General features: G+C 39.7%; 1 protein-coding gene across 3 annotated transcripts in view; it reads right to left on the reverse strand.

Annotated features, from left to right (window-relative positions):
• The window catches only part of tll1 (tolloid-like 1), a 58,129-nt gene that overhangs the window by 29,326 nt on the left and 6,385 nt on the right, over positions 1-22,418 (reverse strand). For 2 of the 3 annotated variants that reach the window (XM_008403067.3, XM_008403001.3), the window contains 5 exons: positions 2,937-3,059; positions 2,725-2,802; positions 1,987-2,160; positions 1,773-1,890; positions 626-804 (listed from right to left, as the gene is read on the reverse strand). In XM_008403067.3, the coding sequence (XP_008401289.2) occupies positions 626-804; positions 1,773-1,890; positions 1,987-2,160; positions 2,725-2,802; positions 2,937-3,059 (672 nt within the window). The remainder of the gene's footprint in view (positions 1-625; positions 805-1,772; positions 1,891-1,986; positions 2,161-2,724; positions 2,803-2,936; positions 3,060-22,418) is intronic. The other variant, XM_081613361.1, reaches the window with a different exon arrangement.

The following is a 22,418-nucleotide window of genomic DNA, read 5'->3' on the forward strand; positions in this document are numbered from 1 at the left end:
TGATGTGACTATTGTTAACTGCAAACGACCAGTCGGTCAAACCTCTCTCACAGCAAAGCAAAAGAGGACAATTGGCTTAAGAATTTAAAAAAGCCAATTGATTTTTAGACCTTTGAGAGATAAATAAGGTTGGCGGATAAGAATCGGCTTCACATTTAAGCATCAAGTGATCACCAATCTCCCAAAATTAGGGAAATTGGGGGGAATTTATAAGCTGGTCGATTTATTGGTGCATTCCTAATGATAAACAAAACAAAAAAATAAACTAAACTCTGCAGAGAAGCTGCATCAGTATTATGTGTAGGTGAGGAACTCAGAGCATGAGAAGGGTGGAGGGCGGTGGGATTAAAGTGGTGATGCTTCTAAATAAATCTGCTGACCAGTAATTTGAAGCTGTCTGGCTGTGTGACAGAGCAGAGGTGTGTTTGTGGAAATGTGACAGACGGTCGTCTCGGGGCCTTCACAGTCATTAGGAGATCCATTCACACCTCCTGCTGGAACCCAGGCGTGAGCACGAACCCGAGGCAAGCCGTGCCTGCCTCCTGTGACCGCTGGGGTTGCCTATAAATAGGCGGCACCCTGAGCGGCCCTGAGACGTTAGTGTCTCTGCGGTAATGAGTCTCACCCGGCTGGATGTTATCCCGGATTATGGTCACATGATCGTCACGGTCGGGCCGAGTGTGTTCGTGCCAGAAGCCGATGACATGGCCCAGCTCATGAACCACAATGCCGAACTTGTCGCAGTTCTTCCCTATCGAGATGGCCTGGGGTCCGTTGCCACGACGACCCACGTAGGAACAACACCTGTGATGGATTGGTATGAAGTTCACAGCAGGGAGGCATTTAAACACAGGTTTAGTAGTGAGGGGTTTGGGGGGATAAAATGCAGTTAGTCAACAGTGAACTCATAAACACAGTGGAAAGCTCATATTTAATCATATTAATACCATAAAACTGCAGTTTTCTAAGCTTACATGAATAATCACTTGTACACTGAACAGAGAACCTGATTCATTTTTTTTCCCTGATTATTACGGTCATCGGTGCCAGGCTAACAAATCTGATTAAAGTTATCCAGTGAGCTGATTGCATGGTGAGGATCAGGAGCCAGGTTGCAACACAAACACGAATAGATAACGTAGAAAAATAGATACACAATATTTACCAGTGGAGCTAAATAGATTAAAATTTAAACTATAAGAATTAGGATGAGGCTTTGGTAGTTCTCTCACAAACATCAATACTCCATATGGTACACAGAGCTGGATGTCCTGCTTTCCAGCAGTCTGCTCACCATTTTTCTTTTTTTTTTTGATACAATCAACCCTAATATCCTCAGTCACTGTAAAGAATCACGACTCACAACATCCAGTGAGTGAAGTGTCACTGCTGTCCAAACACACTCTGACCCCACCATGCTGCCACTCGACAGAACAATGCACTTCTGCCGAGTCGGAACAAAAGAACTGCCCGAACATACAAACACTTAAAATCGAGTCCCGTGATTGGTGGGATGGGGAAACAGGAGCAGGACAGGAAGGAAAGCAAAGCCATTGTTGAGTGACCATATCGTCTCTCACTGTGACAAGGTCACTAGTGAACCCTAGGAACACACATACACACACACACACACACACACACACACACACACACACACACACACACACGCATCACACACACACACACACCACAAGCACACACGCACACACCCACACACACACACAGAGCCAAGCACACTATCCAAGACATACAAAGACGTCTTCCAGTCTTACCCGCAGGGTCTGTAGGTGAAGACGATGTAGCTTTCCTCATCCGTCTTTTCAATGAAAGTTACACATGTCTGTTTCTCCCAGTGACGCATGGCCTGCTTGAACATGGCCCTCTGACTACCTAAAACACACACATTTTACATCCTACCTTTACACAATTAAGTGTGCATTAACGCGGCTGCGTGGCGAGGGTTGAGCGGCTGAGCGGAGTTGTTACCAGTGAAGTTTCCTCCGATGACGTAGGGGATAACTCCCCCAGGCCAGATCCTTTCAGCTCGGGATGTGGCCGCTCGAGGAACACGGCTCTTCGCTGCCTCACTAGGACTCCCACCTTTCCAGGTTTGGCTTTTTGAACTACCAGCTCCCTTGCTTTCATTCCTCGGGATGTAGTCTAATTTAGAGTGAAGTGAGAAAAGCCATTATATTATTTTTACATATTATTAAATATTACAGTTCTAGAGTTTTTCCACCAGGACATTTTGTAGCACAATCAAGTAACCATGTCACTTCTAGTTATAAAAATGATTCATATATGTGACTTAAAAGAAAACTGACTTTGTAATTTAAGGCCTTGAAGATGGGCGTCTGTCTCTTTAAGAAACGCTTGCTCTTTCTGAAACTCCACCTCCAGGAAGTCATAACAACATGGCTTCTCTATTAACCCTTTAACAATGTTTTTACCAGCATTTCGTAGAGAAGTAGCTCCTACAATGAGCTCAGAAGATGGGCAGTTTTACCAGGTGTTTACTAATTGGTGCAGGCCAGCTGAAAGGACAGGCATTACTTATGATGTTAGAACAGATGTCGCTGCCCATCCAAATCTGGTTTATCATTTTACAATGAAAAACATGTCAGACAGTTTCCAGTTTTATGGATTAAAGGCACAAAAGAAAAAAAGACATGTATCCCTCTCTAAAATAAGAGTCAATGTCAGGGTGAATTTCATGTTGCATACCAAAGCCAAATCTGCGTATTCTCTCCAGCAGAAGGTATAACGATCCTCTCTTCACATCTTCATGTTCCCCAAGGCCTCCTGATTATGAAGACATGCAAAACACATAACATAAACTTATATTTGTCTACTTTTATGCTTCTATGCGGCAGCTTCTGAACAAATCTGAAAATGTGTGAAAAGAGAGTGAGTCAGCTTTGAAAGAAGGCACTCACCTGAAGTGTGTCCATGTCGGGACTGTGAACGCCCATGTGTGTGTTGTTTGAGGTCTATCGTTCTGTCGATATGAAACATCTGCAGGTCCTCCTCATCCAAGGCGATGTCGCCCCAAAATACAGCTGAAAGCAAGTAGAAGAAAATGCTGAACATACGCGTCAACATCAAAAACAGAGCTGGTGGTGTGACTGTAAAACCTGCCATATTTCATATCGGTCGATAATGATAATTATTGATTAGTTTTTTGTTTTAAATATACAAAATACTGCCAAACTTGTGATGTGACCATTTCTGTTTTAAGTTGTTATTATTTTCTCCTCTCCCTCCACGCCATTGTTTTTTTTTTTATCAGTTATAAAAAAAACGGTGAAACTTGAAACTGAAACTGAAACTGAAACTGCGCGATTACTCAATATGTTGTTGCTAAGTAACCAAAGAGTGAGTGAGTTAGTGGATGCCACTGAGCTTGCTTAGCTCGCCATGAGAGTTTGAGTATCTAAAGCCTTTCCTCTGTCTACATGTCCCAGAATGCTGTGCGGTTCAGGAGTTCAGTGAATTTATTGAAAATTCTATGAGACCTATTTTATATATATATGTATGTTATTGATTTGTTATCCTGCCCTAATAAAAACCTAAGATGTCAAACTTTAGCAAAGATGAAAGCCAAAGATTAAAAGTGAGTGTTTAAAAGTGCTTTGAATTCTCACATGAATTCATATCATAATATTTATTCCAATGGCCTCAATACAATGGCAATAAATGTTTTTAAAGAGTCACTTGTTTTTGATGAAGTTCATTTGAAAAGAGACTGTTTCGGAAATATGAAATGACTTCAACTACTGCTATTAGTATTTGTTTCCTACTTCTATTTTTCTTAGAAATCATATTATTACTAAGATACTTCATCAGTTCATTTTCTCTGACCACTTGTCCTTGCCGGGCCGCAGAGAGTTGGTGCTGATTTCTGCCGGTCAACAAAGAGCCACAGCCATCTTTTGTTTTATCAAGTGCCTGTTGCAAACAAACTATAGTTATTTAGTTGAAAGTCAACTATGTCACTGAAAAGAAGCTGACTCACTTAAAACCTGCTTGTAATAATAGCCAACACGTGAATATCTGAGAATGGATTAAGATCTGCCTGGCCTTAAGACTCTTAAGGTTGTTCAGGCTTGGATTTATTCGATCTGACCTAGACTGACCTACTAACACTTATTGTGAGAAGGTCTAAATTCCTTTGATTAGGTTAATACAATGTGCCTCAGTTCACAGGGATCTAGGATACAGAAACTGTCCCACATAAGAAAGCAGTCCACACGACTCCTGGAGTAAACACTTTTTAAAAGGATCTGTGTTGGCCAAACTGCTGCCTTCCAAAAAATATACATAAACATGACCGCCTGATGGAAAACAAGCTAATACTCAGGTTCACAGACGACATGCAGAGGTGGGTACAGACATAAAAAAATTATACGCAGGTATGAGCAGACCTGCCTGACTGACTTTATTCAAGTAAAAGTAGAAAAAAGTCATCACCCAGTTTAAAATCTCCAAAAACTGCCTCCAGAAATGACAGCGGCTGACTATTTCATTACTTCAAGCACATATAACCCAATATTTATTTATTCATTTATTTCAAATATGATAGTAGTATAAAATTGTGAACAAGAACAAGGAATGCAAAAAACATATTTTTGTATCACAATAATCTTAACATGCTCAAAAAGGAGTAGGAAGAAGTAAGAAACTTATGAACTCCTTCCATATAAACTAATACAATATTTTCAAATGGGCCCTCATTAATAAATCAAATCAAAAATAAAAATAAGGTTAATTAATTTTCCATTTTATCTGGGTTTACATATGTTTAAGTATATACATCCATACTCACACACAATATGCAACCATCTTAACACTACTAGCTAAAATCTATAGTATTTATATCCTATCTTAGGGGTTCAGCCAATCAGCTTAGAGGAGCATAAATGGTTCCAGCCAATGGCGTGTGAAGTAGCAGTGTGCTTATGTATTACAGGTTCTCCAGCTGAATTTTCTATTGAATAATTTAGATTGAAAATTGAAAATGTATTTTTCAGAGAATGTGAGAGAGAGCAAGACATTCAGCAGACAACAGGAAGGCTGAACAGCAAAGTTGCTCTATTTCACCCATTGATCAAGCTAGATTTAGAAGTGTTTGTACCCTTTTTGGAAATATCAGTTAAAGTTAAGAAAACAGGCAGAAAGAGAAGAGGGGAGATATGCAGCAAAGATCTGCAGCTGACCCACATGCTGAACCATTTATATTTTCACTCTTAAAGAAAAAAATGCCATAAATTCACGTTTCTTTCCTGTCTATTGAATTATTTGATGTTTTTTCTTCCAGGTCTGAAAAGAAACAGTGTTTCAGGCATACTTTACACATTCAGAATATTCAGCTCTTAATAAAATGACTTTCTGATTAGATTTTTGTTAGATTTTTTATTTATCTTTTTGCTACAGTAAATGATTTATGTTGGTCCTCTCATTTTGAATTGTACCAGAGGTCCTGTGTGGTGAATGTCTGAGGTGAAGTGAATAAATATGCTGCCACCATCTGATTTCAGTTCTAATTTCTAATCATAATAAATTCTATAAAACCCTACAAACTAAAACTAATTGACTTCAAAATGAGGCGCTCCATTTTTTGGCCACTGCCTGTGACTGTAATGATGTCTTGAAGTCCAGCAACTTGCTGACTTTCAGAAACCTTGTCATGCAGCAGCATGGGGTCTCACTTTAAACTTTCTTATGCACATTGAGAAACTTGTGTTTCACATCAGCTGGAGCTTAGACCAGCTTAGCCAGTTGCACTGCTTACTTACACACCACACAAAAATGCACACACTGAGCCACCAGGTCGGTGGTCTTACAGTGGTCTGACATCAGGTCATGTGTAGGACTTTTCCGGAAAGCTGCTCTCATTAATGACCCATAAAAACTTCCATCCTGCCTTCCTAATTCTCTCTACCTGTTCCCCGTCTCCGCAATCTGCTTCTGACATAACTTTGAATGTGAGCCACGCAGGCTTACTTACGTTCAAAGTTATAATTCACAGAATTAATTTCTCGCACAGGATGTGAACAGATTTCCTTAGAGCAGGATGTAGCTGAAGGAATCTTGGACTAATCAACAGTTTGTAACAACGGGTAAAGTGCAGGTTAATGCTATGCTCAATGGCCTTATCTTAACAGGTGTGAAAAATACATTTCCATTTTATTACAATTGCATATTTTTATGCTTAAAAATGGAATTCAGGGGAACATTTCACCTGAGTTTTTACTCCATGGAAAAAAGTCCTGTGTTAAAAAAAAAAAGATCTTAGAAAAATCTCAAGTGACACAGAGGCAAGGTTAAATCAGCCGCCTTTCAAACGACTGAACGAGGACCCTGTTCAGCTTGCTGCCACACACACCAAGGAGGATGATAAACTGAGGTGGGAAAAAAAATCACTGTTTGAGAACTTCAGCAAAAAGTGATGTTTTAGGGTCATTACAACCATTAAACTTCATCTACATGCTAATTGTCAGGAAAAAGCCTTCTCAGTCCAGACATATGCTGAGTTTTTGTGAGGGTTTTTACTAGGAGTTGTGTGCCAATGTCAGAGGAGACTTTGAGTTTTTCAGTAACAAACACTCCAGGCAGGTCTGGTGTGTAGCGAAGGATAAATATCTAGAGAAGCATCTCATTCCCATTGTTAAGCACGGAGGAGGAGCTGTTGCTCTGTTTTTGGTTTGGGAGGGGGGATAATTAATTACAATGGGTAATTACTGGATAATGAGCTAAAACATGTGGAGGGAACAACACAGAAATGGCTCACAGGACACAAAATAAACCTTCTACCATGGTTATCTCAGGCCCCAGGCTTAAAGAACAACAGAGACCATCAGCAAGAGAAAAGAGATGAAAACGAGAGGATCCCTCTCTCTCTCTCTTTCTCTCTCTGTATGCTTCTTCTTAAAGAGACAGAGGCCCAATATAAGGCATTAAATTACAAAGTCAAATTTATTTGGAGTCATGTTTGATACAGACAGCATTTTTGCTATAAATTGCAAAGTGGCCTGGAAAATGCACAGTACTGTCCCTGTGCCTTTCCTCTGAAGTCACATCCCACTGATGTCTTAGAGGCTGATGGTTTATAATGAATGAGAACTCCAGGAACCAAGAACAAATGTTGCATATGAAGCTTCAGAACTGCACATGTTTGACGGTTTCACCTTCCATTCACCACCATCAATAACCCACATTCTAAATCAAAAGTCCTAAAATCATTTACTATGGAATAAATATGTCACGTTAGACATTTTTATGGCAGATTTGAGATACAGCCATGCACCAAAAGGCTCACAAAGAGACATAAGTAATAGTTTAACTGCTTTGTGTTTTCACAGCTGTAACTTTGAGTCAGACAGTTCTATTCTCCCTTTATAGTCGTAAATAAACATTTTTTTTTTTAAACCCATCGAAAACACGGCAGCTTTTACTGTTAAGCCGCTTTCGCACTGCACGGAACGGTACGGTACGGCACGGAACGGAACGGATCCCAGCGTGTTCGCATTACAACTTCCGGCCGGTTCCACCCGGCCCCATGGAACCACAAGAACTGTGGTTCCAATCGGGCCGGCCAAGCGGTTCTGCTTAGAACCAGCAGCTGATTGGCCGCTGGTTGTTATAGAGTCAGACGTTGAGTTTCCGTTGACAGCTGGCTCTCACTAAACTGTATTTTATTTTGTAAAGAGTGCTCTTTTCAATATGTTTATTATTAGTTTTAATTAGCAATGGATTCGTCTCAATATAGTGCAATCACCTGGTCTAATGATGAGGGTTTTTTTTCCTCCGCTTACTCGCTGATGAACGAGTCCAGTCGGCCGCTACATCGAAACCATTGTTTAGTTTCAAAAATAATGACGTCCGGTACCGCTTCGATGGCCCTCAGTGTATATGCAAACACAACAGGGCTGGAACCGTTCCGTTCCATACCGTACCGTTCCATACCGTACCGTTCCATACTGTACCGTTCCGTGCAGTGCGAAAGCGGCTTTAGAGTACTGAATATATTGAACATGGTCGTGGAGATACTGGTTCATGCATGAACTTATTAACCGGTTTAAAAGCCATAGAGCATGTTACCAGCACCTCTATAACTTTTAGGATTTTGTATTAATTTGACATTTTTTTGACACACTTCAGGAGAAGCTCATTTGGTGCTTGTGTCTGCACCTGCAGTACAAGTGGAAATAAATGCAGTTCATTTAGTCAAATAAACAACTCTTACCGAAGGATTTATGAAGACATAATTAATCCAAAATGAACCGACTTTATGCTGGAAGCTCTTCCACCTGTCCTGGCTTGGAAACAGCAGCCAGTGGAAGTTGCTCCAGGAAACAATCACAGCAGATCCATAAACCTTCTTCTACTGGCTCTGTTCAACTCTAAGAAGGATTTCTGCCTTGGTGATCATGTTGGAGTCAAATGACTTGATTTAGCACCTTGTAAGATCTGAGATTTGATAAATAGACTAATGGTTTATTGAACTATTATTTCGTATAAAAGTTAATGATATATATATATATATATATATATATATATATATATATATATATATATATATATATATATATATATATATATATATATATATATGCGGCTGTTGGTGATGGGCTGCTCACAAACTGCTGATCTCCTGGCCTTGATTTTACATAGAAAGGCCCAAAGAATAAGCAGATCCAGTGAGCCGAAGTTGTGTGGAAGAAGGACGTCAGAGGATAAAGGAGAACAGGCAGACTGGTACAAGATTGCAAACAGGCAACAGCGGCTCAAACAACAACTCACTAAAACAAAAGAATGCAGAATACCGTCTCTGAGCATATGACACATCAAACCTTGAAGCAGATGGCCAACAGCAGCAGAAGACCACATCAAGTGGAACTCCTGTCAGCTAAGAACCGAAAAATGAGGCTACAATTCACACCAGCTCACCAAAATTGGACAATAAAGAGATTGGTTGGAACATTTCTTGCCACAAAAGGTTGTGAGTTCAGCTGTTTGGTATCTTGAGATTTGCCTGTTAACTATTACACTGGGGGTCTGGAGAGCCTCCTGTCCTGTAACTTTAGACACGCCTCTTCTTCAACTCACCTAAATCAAATAATTAGCAGAACTCTGGAGAACTTCATGCACTGAGGAGGGGATTCAGCCAGTTGACTCAGGTGGTTCGACACCGGCCCTCTACCACTGGATTTGAAGAACCCTGGATTATGACCTGCTTGAACTGTAACAGTAGTCCAGCCTTTTTTATACATAGTGACAATAAAAACCCAATCTAGCTTACTCTAAATCTTAATTACAACACAAAGACAAGCACGTTTTTCCCCAAAGAAACTTTAAGTAAGCGGAACAACAGGAGGAACTCCTAAAATCATAGAGTGCCAACTTTTTTGGATCATTGTCAAGAATGAAACTGTAGAGCAGTCTAAGGGTGTTTCCGCACCTGATAGTCCGATAGACTGTGTGTGATTTGAGTTCATATATAGTATTCCTATATTTGTTACATTTTCAGCTGGTGCAGTTCACTTTCACACTGCACTGTGTCAAACGATCCAAACTACATGAAAAATATGTTTCCCTCCTCCAGAACCTCCGAAGGAAACGACACAAAAGCATCAGAAGAAGACAATAAATGTAACTTCATTCTTTGTAAAATGGTCCACATCAGAGTTCAACGTTGCACCGACCCAAACAAACTTTGTAGGCAAATGAATTGGAGTTTGATTGAAGTGGATTAAACAGGGCTGGTGTGAATGCACCCAAAAAAGAGTTTTTGTAGACCATATTTAAAGACAGTGGATTGTATCAAAAGGAGTATGGAATCATATTACATTTTGACATGAATGATCTTTCTTGGTAAGTTAAATGATCTTCATATTCCAAAAAATTATGTAGCTGCTTTAACTGAGGAAGAAGCAAAAAAGAAAAAAAGGACTTTAAGAATAAACAGAAGTAGTGCTAAATGTCATGTGATCATCAGTCGAACATCCAGCTGGTTTGTCTGTATTTACAGCAGTTCATATGGATGACATTGTTGTGAATGCCTAACAGATAACCATCTGTAGATGACTATCTGAGCTTAACTATTGCTCTCCATGGGGATTAAAGACTCTAATACATTAACAATAGCTGAGGAGAGGCTTGCCACTTGGTTAATCAGGGTAGCTATTGAAGGAAATGGGGGAGAAGACAAGACTATTGTGTTCATTACAGTCCATTGTGCTGAAGGAGACAGGAGCAAACCACAGGGACCACTGACTTACAAAATACTGTAAACGTGGGCTGTGCTGCCCAGAAGCTACAGATCATGGATGATTTAAAGAGGATTTTTCTTTTTGTTGTACAACATAACTGATCATAACATTTACTTTATCAAAACTGTTATGTATTAAGTGTGCTCTCAAACTTCCCCTGTACCAAATTAAGGAAAATGGAAAATATAACTGTAGCTGAGTTTACCTGACCTTGTGTATAGTTCAGAACAGCGGTGTCTAAACTTTTTGCCATTAGGGCCAAAAAATGACAAAGTGAAGGCCACATGTTTTAAAATTAAAAGATTTCTTACTTTAGATATTTACTGTTTTTATTGCTTCAGCAACATATTAAATAGACAATATTTTAATAAAGCAAAGATCATTATCAATCCAAAATATAAACACAGTCTTGAACAGTTGTTTTAAATGACAGGTAAATATTTTTACATTTTTTTGGGTGGTTTATTGTTCTCATTTAAAAAAAAAACCCTTATTGTTAGTTAAAGATAAATACGATGTATTGTTTTAAGATTATTTTATTTGTCTGTAAAAATCTCTAATTATTTGCAAATTTGCAAGATTTTTCAATTGTGGACCAACAAGAGGCCAAAGAAAATCCTCCAAAGGGCTACAAAGGGCCCCCTGCGCCGCAATTTGAACATCCCTGGTTTAAAATACCTTGGACTTGGATTAGCTATCTTAGATATATGCAGACACTTCATAACAATGGCTAGAAGCAATCCCTTCAACTTTTAAAGCATGGATTTGTGAGTAAACTCACTTGCTGAATGATTTCAACTCACTTTTTACTACTTGACTAGCAAGACACGATACATTTGATGTATAAAGTCTGGCATCAGATGAAGCAAATTAGTCACAACCAAAAACTTCTTAAAGATGATTTCAGCTAATTAAATCACCACGATTACATAAAAATAAGCCAAAAATAACTAATCCAATAAAAAGCCTCGAAAATTTAATTGTATAAGATCTTTTAAAAATGTAAATTAAGACATTTTTTGCCACTTAAGAACTGCAAAGCCAGTTTATTTGATTCTGAAGGGGTTTATGTGGGTGCGCCATTTTATATAAGTACTTATTTTTTATGGTCCTGTTTCATCTGTCATTTATGACACTAAGCTTTACCCGTGGTGTCACAGTTTCAACTAACACTCCCTCTAATGTGTCTCCTGCCACAGCAATATTTCTGTTACGCAAAAATAAAACCCATAAAAATGACAAAACTTCACAAACACAAAAGAAGCACCTATTTAACGACATGCGGTTTATTTTATGTACAGTGGGTTGTCTTGCCCTTGCATTACAAACCATTTTTACACTGCATTTGTTTCTAAATGTAGGAAGCCTTTGTTACAGAAGTGGAAGTTAAATATGTATTTTTTTCATATATAATTTCAGCCTAACAAAGGAAACTACAATGATTAAAGGCTTCCCAGAAAAAGAGAGCTGACACAAGCAGATATGCAGAGAGAGGAGAGAGGGTGCTCTGTGATAGTAATTTTGGCTCATCGATTGGGGTCTTGTTAGTCCACAGGGATGCCATAAATAGCCCAAAGTCAAGCCTGGGGTGAGGAGGGGTTAGTTAGGACTGCGCGGCTCATAAGAGGCAGGAGAAAAAGAATCGATGTAAAAAAAAAAAAAATGCCGAGACCCTCCCAGGAGACCTGCATCATGCTGACCGCGGCCTTACTGTTTGCCCTTCAGGAGAGGCATTGCAGCAAACACACACATTCAAACACATATACACACACAGTCCAATGCAGTAATGCACCAAACACGAACTAAGGAAACAGTTCCAACTTGCAGAACAGTTTTCAGACCAGTTATTTTGGTTTCCCTTTGGGATCAATCAAGTATTGAGACATTATCTATTCTGTTTGATGGTGAAATTACGATATTCTACAAGTTTTACTGCGTATCTTTCAAACGTGAATCTGTCATTTATCTTTCTATCAGTCTTAAATGTGATCTAGCTTTGAGCAAATGCACTGATGTTAGTATCTTATCTTTGGTGGGAAACATAATGATACTGTAGAAAAAGACAATCCTCTACTGAGTTCTTAAAGGAGCAGTGTTATGTAAAATAAACGTTTTTGAGCTTTACATAAAGTTATAATGTTATTCCCTCATCAGAAACAAGGTACACATGTTGCCTTGATTCTTTCGTGAATGTTTAAGAAATCCTTTAGTCTCCCATGGCAACCATTCAGCTGTGCAAAACACCTGGGTGGACTATAGCTCTGCCTTTGAGACAGAGATCCTGATATTTCCAAGTTTCTAAACTTCTGCCTCACAGAGCAGCCCTGGCCTCACTCAGGTCCTTCAAACTAGCCAGTCGCAATTAGCAAACATCTGGTAGAACTGAGCATCTGCTGAGCTCATGATAGGAGCTACTTCTCAAAACAATGCTGGTGAAAACGTTGTTAAAGGGTTAATAGAGGAGCGATTCTGTGATGACTTTCTGAAGGCGGAGTTTAAGAAAAAGCAGGAGTTTCTTAAAGAGACAAAGGCCCAATTTCAGGGTGTTAGATTACAAAGTCAAATTTCTTTCAAGTCATATTTGATATATGTAGCATTTTTTTAACAACTGAAGTTAAGATCGCTACCTGATTGTGGTAAAATGGCACTATGTGACTGGAAAATACTGGAGACGTTTTCACCTGGCCAAACCACAACAGGAGCAGTCTTTGCAGGGTCTCTGACTTTGAGCACTGAGATACCACAAGGTCGCGTGCTCAGCCCTTTCCGTTTAGACTCATAAGCGGAAAACCTGATCAGATAGTTTGCAGAAGACACAAGATTAGTAAAATACAAGTCATTGTAGAGGGAAGAAATCCAACAGCTACAACAACCTGTTACTCAAAACATCATGAAAAATATGAGACAATAATCAAATTCCAAAGCACAAACCCCATCAGTTCAACAGCCTGTCGATGACAGAGAGTCAGAGCATTAAAGTCCTGGAGGTTCAGACCTCTGATGACCTCATCGTGTTGATGAACACCACTGGGATCCTGAACTGGGCCCACATTCTGAACAATACAGACTCCTCAAACCCTCACAGTGAACTTTTACAACTACTGCTATCAGACAAAATGATACCAGTATACCCAATGCTGAACCACCAGACTGGCATACTGGTGCTTTTTGGCCTTAATTACACATGATCTAATCAGCAGTTATTCACCTGAGTGTTAGCTTCTAATGCTCTTACACTAATCTGAATGATCCCAGAGAAACATTCTTGTTTTCTAAACATTTTTAAACATATACATCATGACAGTAATAGTTGACGTGTACCCTCGTATTGGACACACTGGGAAGCATCTCACACAAACACACACACACACACACACACACACACGCACGCGCACATGCACACACAAACACACACACAATTAGAGATTACATAGTCCTGCGGAGCCGAGCTCCTCATTAAGCAGATATGAGGTCACGCTGCAGGTGGGCGAATATGAGTGTACACGTGCAGCGACATGTGCTCATGGACGTGCTCTTACACTTGGAATTTCTCATATCGTATACAACTCCAGCTGGGAGCGTACTGTAAATTCAAAGAGGGATTATCTGGGCCTCGGTTGAGGATTTTCTCTAAAATTAATCGTTCTGATCCACGTTAACTCTGTAGGGCAGCATCAGGTGCTGCAGTCGCGGCTTAATAATGTACCACGACTGTGTAAGTGGTGGTGGTAATGAGGGAAGGAAGTTTAGGGTTTCAGAATTTGAATGCTATGGCATGTTTTCCAGCTGAATGGGTTTCTAGGTTGTCGCTCCACCCAAGAAACTCTCATTCCCGTCAAATGGTAATTAGGCTGTAAAAAAGGCATGGTTCATTATGAACAGAGGCTGTGGTTGGCTTAGATTTTAAGTTTTGCACACAAAAAAAATAGCCTGCAAATAAAGGATCTGAGCAAACATCAAATGACTTGCCAGCCTTTATGTGACTTCAATTTTTAAAACAGAGCTAAATGAACCACCCACATCTCAGATGTTTTCCCCGTTAAGAGCTTAAGTCAGTCAAAGCAGTCACTGTTTTCCCTGGTATGCCTGTCACGGGTGTTCGGGTTTAAACAAGCGGTTGCCAAAGTTTGGGGTAAAAGGAACAAAAACATCAATCAAAGTCAAAGTAAAAACGATTCCACTGTTCTATACCATGTTGAGGCAGTTTGTGCCGGATGTCCTGGTTAAGTTAACCCAACGCTAAGCATTCACAGGGAGGAAGCACTGTGAGCGCCCAATGCCACAGATATGTGGAGAGCAAGGAGGCAGCTCAGATAGGCTGAATGTGACTTAGCTTTTCCACTGGAAGTCGACTTCTCCACCTGCAGGTGGTTTTTATGAACCCAGTTAGGTTTGAAGGCACCATACTTCCACAAACGGTGCTCAAGCTGCTTTTCAATGCCATGCAGGCCCCACGTAACTCTAAAGTACAACCCAATTCAGTCAAATTACCATGATTCAATCCAATGCAGTGTTACCACATTCAGATTCAAACAGTCTGTTTGCAAACACACACAGTGGATCATAAATGGAAAAAATACAAATATATGCCAAATAAGTTTGGCTCATATGATAAGGAAATATACATATACATATAAAATATAGGAATTTCCATTAGTTAACTTTTATTAATGAGGCATTACTTGGGCTTCAGTTTGACATGCAAAAGAACAAACTTACTGTTTCCTCTTGTCTCATTTGCTGGGACTGAATTTGGTAAAAAGGTTTATATTTTCTCTGGTGTCATATCCTGGAACATTCAACAAAAACTTGAAATTGACTGAAATCTCATTAAGTCATATTACCTCCGAACTAAATGTTTTTAGGCTGATTTGATAACGTGCATCTGTTTTTAATAGCTTGTTATTTTGTTTTAACTGTGTAACTTTTGTGTTTTGTTTGTGGCTGCCTCTTAGTTGAAAACAAAGATTCTGATGCAGAGATTGATAAAGATAAAAAAAATACATATCTAATAGTGTAAATGATTACTGTTTTTATAGATTAATTCCACTGAGTTTCCACAACATAGTAAAAGTTTTGGTATATATTTTTCATGTCTTTATGTTGAAAACTATCTGCTTTTATTACATAATTTTCCACACATTTTAATATATCTATTCTATTGCAAAGGTTTTGTGTTTTTCTTAATTTCTAAACTTAAAGCCAAAATAACATTGTGGCTCTTTAAAACTGACAACACATTTCCTAAAGTAGACATTTATCAAAATCAATCATTTGTGTGTTTTGGATGGAGGCACTACTGAAAAGTAGTAATTATCTATCAAATGCAAATTGATAGATAATTTTTAAATTCTTAGAAAAAAAACTGTGAGACTATTTAGAATGGAATAATAATCAGAAAATGTACCGTTAAACACATTAAAAGAATACTAGATTACATCTAGTAGTCAGTGGCCCAAAATAGGTTTAGTGAAAATAAGTTTTTATCACCACATTTCAGGTATGTTAGTAAAGTAAAAAATCACATGAGAATGATCTAAACATCATTGTCATGTCAGATATTGTTCACTGCAAATGAGTTATCATGGTAAACTACATCAAACTTAATGCAAGCAGAGGAGTTACACAAAGATTAGCTCATTAGTACAACAAGTATATCCCATAATATACATATTTAGACCTACAAACAGAAAAAAAATAAGAAAAACACAGAGTACTGGTGTAACTCTTGAATTAATTTCCTGCAATGTGAAGATTCCTCTGGTTCAAAACACCAGATGATTTCTAATTCCATTGATTTCGTCAGGGTGTGAGTAATAGTCACACTATGTGCAAGTGGATAAATGAAGAAATAGAATTAAGCCTAACAGCCAAGGCTATTTTCACTTATGTTTGTTAAACTGGTGGGAAGGTTTGCATTGGATTGAATAAAAGCTGTTTGTTGTTTTTTGTTTTGAGTCACGTAACCAGAAACCTTCTTTCTGAAACCTCATGAAGTCATCACAACATGGCTCCTCAATTAACCCTTTAACCAGTGTTGTGGTCAAGACCACCTAACCCGAGACCAAGACAAGACCAAGACCAGAGTGTATCGAGACCGAGACAAGACCAAGACTTTTAGGGTCCGAGACCAAGTCGAGACCAAGACCGAGGGAAATCGAGGCCGAGTCAAGACCAAGACCAGCACCCCGCGCTACAGGACACGATAAAATGGTGAAATATGATCAAAATTGCTTCTCAAATTGATCTGAAAGATCCATATTCCCATAAAAACACCTAGTTATTAAATACTTAATAAATTTTACCAATATTAAAATGAAGTGCTTCCATCTTTGTGCTACAATCCGTGGTGGTCTTGTGCCATTCCTAACGCCCTGGGTGTTTGCCCATATTGCTCATGTCAGAAACCATCACTGTCTGCACCATTAAACATAGCAATTGAGGCAATGCCCTGACGGTAAATAACGCTCAACTATGAACACTGACCAAGGAGCAACAAAGAAGTAACCAAGCACAAGGCGCTCACCGTGACTGTTTTCACCCTCTCTCTGGCTACATGAAGCCAGGTAGACTGACACCATGGCCGACATTACAGCTGCCACTTTGAACGAAAACAATCACATGCTCTGTGTGCTCTTTTGTTCTTGTGTTTTATTTATTTGTTAATTAAAAAAATATCAATGCACATAATTAAATAAAATAATGATAGCTACTGCAGTGTACGCAGAGTATTACAAGAAAAAAGCACAGCTCTCAGTGACACTCCAGTCCTATTTTCTAAGTAAAGAGCCGTTCATAAGAATCGGACTGTTCCTGAATGTCACATCACTATATTGCAGACTTTTGGACATAGCATTGTCCCAAATATGCGACAAGTCAGTCAACACCTCCGCACAATAATTAAGTGCAGTGAGCCAACTTTTTTCATCACAAATGCTTATGTGTCTCTGTACAGCTAGCTTTGCTAACATCACGTCAACGGAGCTTACCTTTCTTTGAGCTTCTTTTCTAAGTGACGAAAAAAGTTAGACGTTGTCCCCACCGTCTGTGAAAGCGAAGTGCTGCTGAGGTAGCTGTAGCCATCGGATTTCTTATGATTTATGCAGCGCTATTCTATTACTGACGATTAGACAGACCTCTTCTGCCACTCAGAGAAAACCACTGCGCATGTCTTGGAGCGCCACGTGAAAGGTGGAGAGAGGGAGTAACAGAAACACGTAATTGCTTGGATTTTAATCGGTGCGTTTTGCATCCACTGAAAACAACGATGTTAATAAATAAAATGGAACTATGCTGTACATTTAGTGATATTTTCACAGTTGTGGTCTTGACTGGTCTTGAAATAAAATGCTCGAGTCCTCAGCACCCGAGACCGAGACAAGACCAAGATCAAATGCTGTCGAGTCTGAGACGAGACCGACCTCGAGTACTACAACACTGTCTTTAACAACGTTTTTACCAGAGGTGGAGGCTTGGTAACTGTAGCTCAGAGGAGGAGCTGCGTCTCGAAGGCGGAGCTAGTTCCATCCAAATATTTGGCATATCTGAATGGTTGCCACGGGAGATAAAAGGATTTCCCAAACATACATGAAAGAATCAAGGCAACTTTCCTGGTATGTTTTTTGATGTGGGAATAACATTACAACATGATGTAAAGCTTAAAAAAGTTGATTTTAAACAATACTGATTCTTTAAAAATACAGTTGTTTACTCGTATCCAAAGTTTGAAAGTTTATTATGCAAATGAGACAGAGCAGAAAAAGCATGAAAATGTACAAAACTCAGTCAAACCTGAAATGACTTAAAACTGAGGCATGTGGAGCCTGCAGTCTGTTCATAGACATGCAGCATATTCTAGTTTGTATTCATCTGGATTAAAACCGATGCAAAATAATCACTCCATAAACACAAATGAGGCATGAGAAGGCCAAAGAAGATGATTATAAATGTACCAAAATCAATTTTTTTTAAATAAATAAATATCTTCCTCATATGAAGCTGCATTACTTTGATAGTCCACATAAAAATGAATTTTGCTGTGCAGAGAAAGTGGGTTTTCCTTCGCCTCTGATGGATTTAGGTGAATGATTTTCTGCTGCTATAAATACCAGCAGGAATAGCGAGGTGACAAAAGCGCCCACATCTTTAATAATTGAGCAATGCGTGGCAGGTGGGCAGAATGCTGGCAGTGCTGACTCACGGCTTCACCGGCGCCGGAACAATTTCCGCTCCAGAACAAACAGTTGGATCTCGCCGCATCTGTGCTGGAGCGGGAATCCTGAGGAAGGCTTGGGAAGCTCAGTGGCAGCAGCACTCTGCCCGGGAAAATCCTGTTTAATATGACATGAGTGAGACCAGTTGCTCTCTCACAGACACACACATTAAAGAGTGCAGCCCGCACATTGCTGCAGCTTCCTCACTACCGTGGAAGAGCGGAAGAAGGGAACAGTAGCCACAGTTTGCTGCCACGTTATATAATCAAACTGTAAAATGTAAGCGAATTTTTGAATTTTCTCTTTGGGACCGAAGTAGGGAAATTGTGCCATTTCAGAGCGCTGCGCATGAACAGGCACAAAAACTGGGGCGAACACACGAGGAGGTAATGAAAATTTTAAGCTATTCCACAACTGTGAAGCTCCATTTTATGAGAGAACAACAAGAGCTGAAAGAAACAGACAAGCAGAAAAAGACATCTGAAACTGCCTGTAAAATCCACTTCAATAGGTGCAAAAAAGAAGGAAAAAAGTCTTCTTTTAAAAAATTTAATAAAATAAAACTCAGAACTGTACCAGACAGACTGAAGAGACAGAAACATAAATGCATCTTCTGGTAACTCATTGTAGTTTGCTGCAGTGTGAGGAACAACAGTGTCTCACAGTCTGGAACTGAGACAATTAAAAACTGTGGAAACCCAATAAACAGGAAGTTAAATCCATCTTGCTGTTGTTTTTCTGACACATTCACCGACAAAATAAAGAACTAAGTAATAATGCAAGCAATGGGACAGTTTAACAAGACTCCCTCACACACACATACACACCCACACACTGTGTATGATTACATGAACAGCTACAGTGTACATCACCCTGCAAACAGCAAGAAAAACTCATTCTCAGTCGCCTTAATTCAGCTAAATCCACATCAGGGGCAGCTGCTTCTCACATTCAGCTGTGAGGATTATTGAACATGTGTTATGTTATATTCTAGTCCATTTTCTGTTTTCCTCAATGAGATTTATGAAGACACCAATATTGGTGCTAATCAGGTTCTTCTTGGCTAATGCAGATTTCCACTTTTCATTGAGGTCTGACCTGCAAATTTCATCTTTCACACATTCCAATCTTTTTCTTCTTATGGACTATAAAACATAGAAGCTTATTGGTGGAAACTTTGTTTTTATTCAGATACGAAATGTAGCAAAAACCTGACTGTAAAGGTAAAGCAGTGCTGCGAGTTTTTTAATAGAGGAGGTAGATTGGAATAAAGTTGTAAACAAAAGTGAATAAAAAAAACTTGAACCAAGGATGATGCTGATTGATGCAGGTTGCAAATTTTGTCTTTTTTGAATTATTCCAAAATTTACTCTACAATTTGCAACATTCATTATGTATTCTCCAACCACAAAGTGCCATTAGCACCTTCTGTTGTTACAGATAAGACTTAAAAGAAATTGAATTTTGTAATTTAACGCTTTGAAATTGGGCCTCTCTTTAAAAACTCCTGCTTTTTCTGAAACTCCACCTTCAGGAAATCATCCCAACATAGCTCCTCTATTAACCCTTTAACAACATTTTTACCAGCATTGCTATAAGAAGTAGCTCCTATAAAGAGCATAGCAGATGCTCAGTTCCACCAGGTGTTTGCTAATTGCTGCTAGCTAGTCTGAAGGAGCTGAGTGGGGGAACGAGGGGGCTGCTCTGTGAAGCAGAAGCTCAGAGGCTTAAAAACTGCAGCTCCAATGAAGAGCTTATGCTATGCTACGCAGACATGCAGCATTGATGAGGACTCACTCAACCCAGCATGATGAATCCTTGGAGAGGTTTACCATTCCAGGATTGGCCTTATTTTCTAATTGTTTCAGGTAATGATTAGATGGCCAGCAGGGGGCACTCGATGACTGTGGACAGATAATTAAACGGTCATCCTTGGATGGTAGAGTGATCATTAAGTAAAACATTTTTTTAAATGAAATGAGAAAGTGATTGCAGAGTAAACAATAACTCCTAGCACTGTAGTATCAGGTTAATTTTCCACCTTTCTTCCCGATGCATAAGACAAACCGGAAAAAAACAAACCACGACACTAAAATACATCTTCTTGTTTTCAGGCAACATGCACAATAACGTGCCAAGGAGAACAGAAGAGATGCATGGCACCACATTAAGGCTGTGCAGTTTGTGGACAGAAAAAACTTGTGCTTACAAAACCTCAAACTGGATCCTGAACAGGTGCAAATAAACTGCTGACATGTGGAAAAGGGACATTTTTATACAGCAAACATAAATCAGTTGAGCAATGTCACTTATCCAGAGGCACATTAAACTAAACGGTTCAGGAAAACCAGAATTGTTGTCTCAGCAACATAGAGACGTAAGCCAATTCTAATACACACACAAAAAAAGTCTAAAAACCCACAGAGTGTCATCGCGTCCTTCTGTGATCACTACTGTTGTCTTTAGGGGGAAAAAAAGAGGAAACGTATTTGTTTTCTTGGATCCCTCCTGAAGAAACAGCTTTCAGCATTTGGACACTTAAGTTTGTTTAGCCTGCACTCGAGTGTGTGTGAGCATTTTATGAGAACAGTGATTTGGAAGGAAGCATGAATGACTCTTGAGTAAAAGAAGGAGCACGTGCGCGTGCAAGCGTGTGTGTTTGTGTGCACGCGTGTGTGTCATCTCCAGCTGAGCGGCAGGATGCAGACAACCAGGAAGAGATAAGCGAGGGTGAATGGAGGGAGCTTTGCCTGCGTGCATATCCAGCGCGCGGGCGAGCTCAGGTTGGAGTGCTCGCGTGGGGAAATGGCTTCACAAAGGACGTGGAAGTGCGCGTTCCCCTGTCTGCCAGCGCGGGACTCAGAGGAGATAAGCAGACAGCCAAATACACCCCCCCCCCCAACCTCCTCAACCCCCCTTGTGTTTTCCCAGCAAAAACAGGAGGCGTAATACCAACCACTCCGACGACGATGCCACAGGGTCAGGCCTGGAATGAGTTGAGCTTAAAGGTCTTCCAAGCTGCGGCCGGAAAAAAAAGCTACAAAAGTGTGTGCAAGAGGGAAGGTTTCACTTTATTTTGCATCTGCAAGATTCTAAAATCATATAAATTCTAAGATGTGTTTGTCTTCAGAGGTACAGAGGCTTACACAATAACTTAAAGGGACGGTATAATGCAAAATCAACTTTTTTTGAGCCTCACCTCATGTTATAATGTTATCCCCTCAACAAAAACACACCTGGAGTGTTGCCTTGATTCATTCATGCATGTTTGAGAAATACTTTAATCCCCATGGCAACCATTCAGCTGTGCAAAATACTTGGTGGGATCTAGCACTGCCTTCAAGGCGCAATTCCTCCCTGGAGCTGCAGTTTCTGAGCTTCCGCCTCAAGCAGCGGCCCTCCTCTACGACTTTCTCACTCAGCTCCTTCAGACTAGCCAGCAGCAATTAGCAAACACCTGGTGGAACTGAGCATCAGCTGAGCTCATTATAGGAGCTACTTCTCAGAGCAACGCTGGTAAAAAAAAAAAAAAACATTGTTAAAGGGTTAATAGAGGAGCCATGTTGTGATGACTTCCTGCCTGGGGATCACTGGAATGAGCTGAAATCTGAACGTTGTGGGTTCCTCCTGCCTCATTCTGATGTGCCTCTGAGCAAGGTAATTAACTCTAAATAGTCTGCCATTGAAAGGGAAATCGGGATGATTGTTGTCAGCCAGTAATGATCAACAGGTGATTTTTCTTCCCTGCAGTCCAATCAAAAATTTGTTCTGTTGTAAGAACATAACTGTTTGTCTTTATCTCTGAATCATATGCTAAGAAAGTTTGAAGAATTTCATATCCAGGAACATGAAATCACTGCATTTAATACAACGCTATCATACAGGCACATTCAAATCCATCTGATTCGATGCCTAAAATATTCCAGAAATGTCT

This window comes from Poecilia reticulata, chromosome 1, assembly GCF_904066995.2.
Source record: "Poecilia reticulata chromosome 1, P_reticulata-male-v2, whole genome shotgun sequence".
NCBI classification, from domain to species: Eukaryota; Metazoa; Chordata; class Actinopteri; order Cyprinodontiformes; family Poeciliidae; genus Poecilia; species Poecilia reticulata.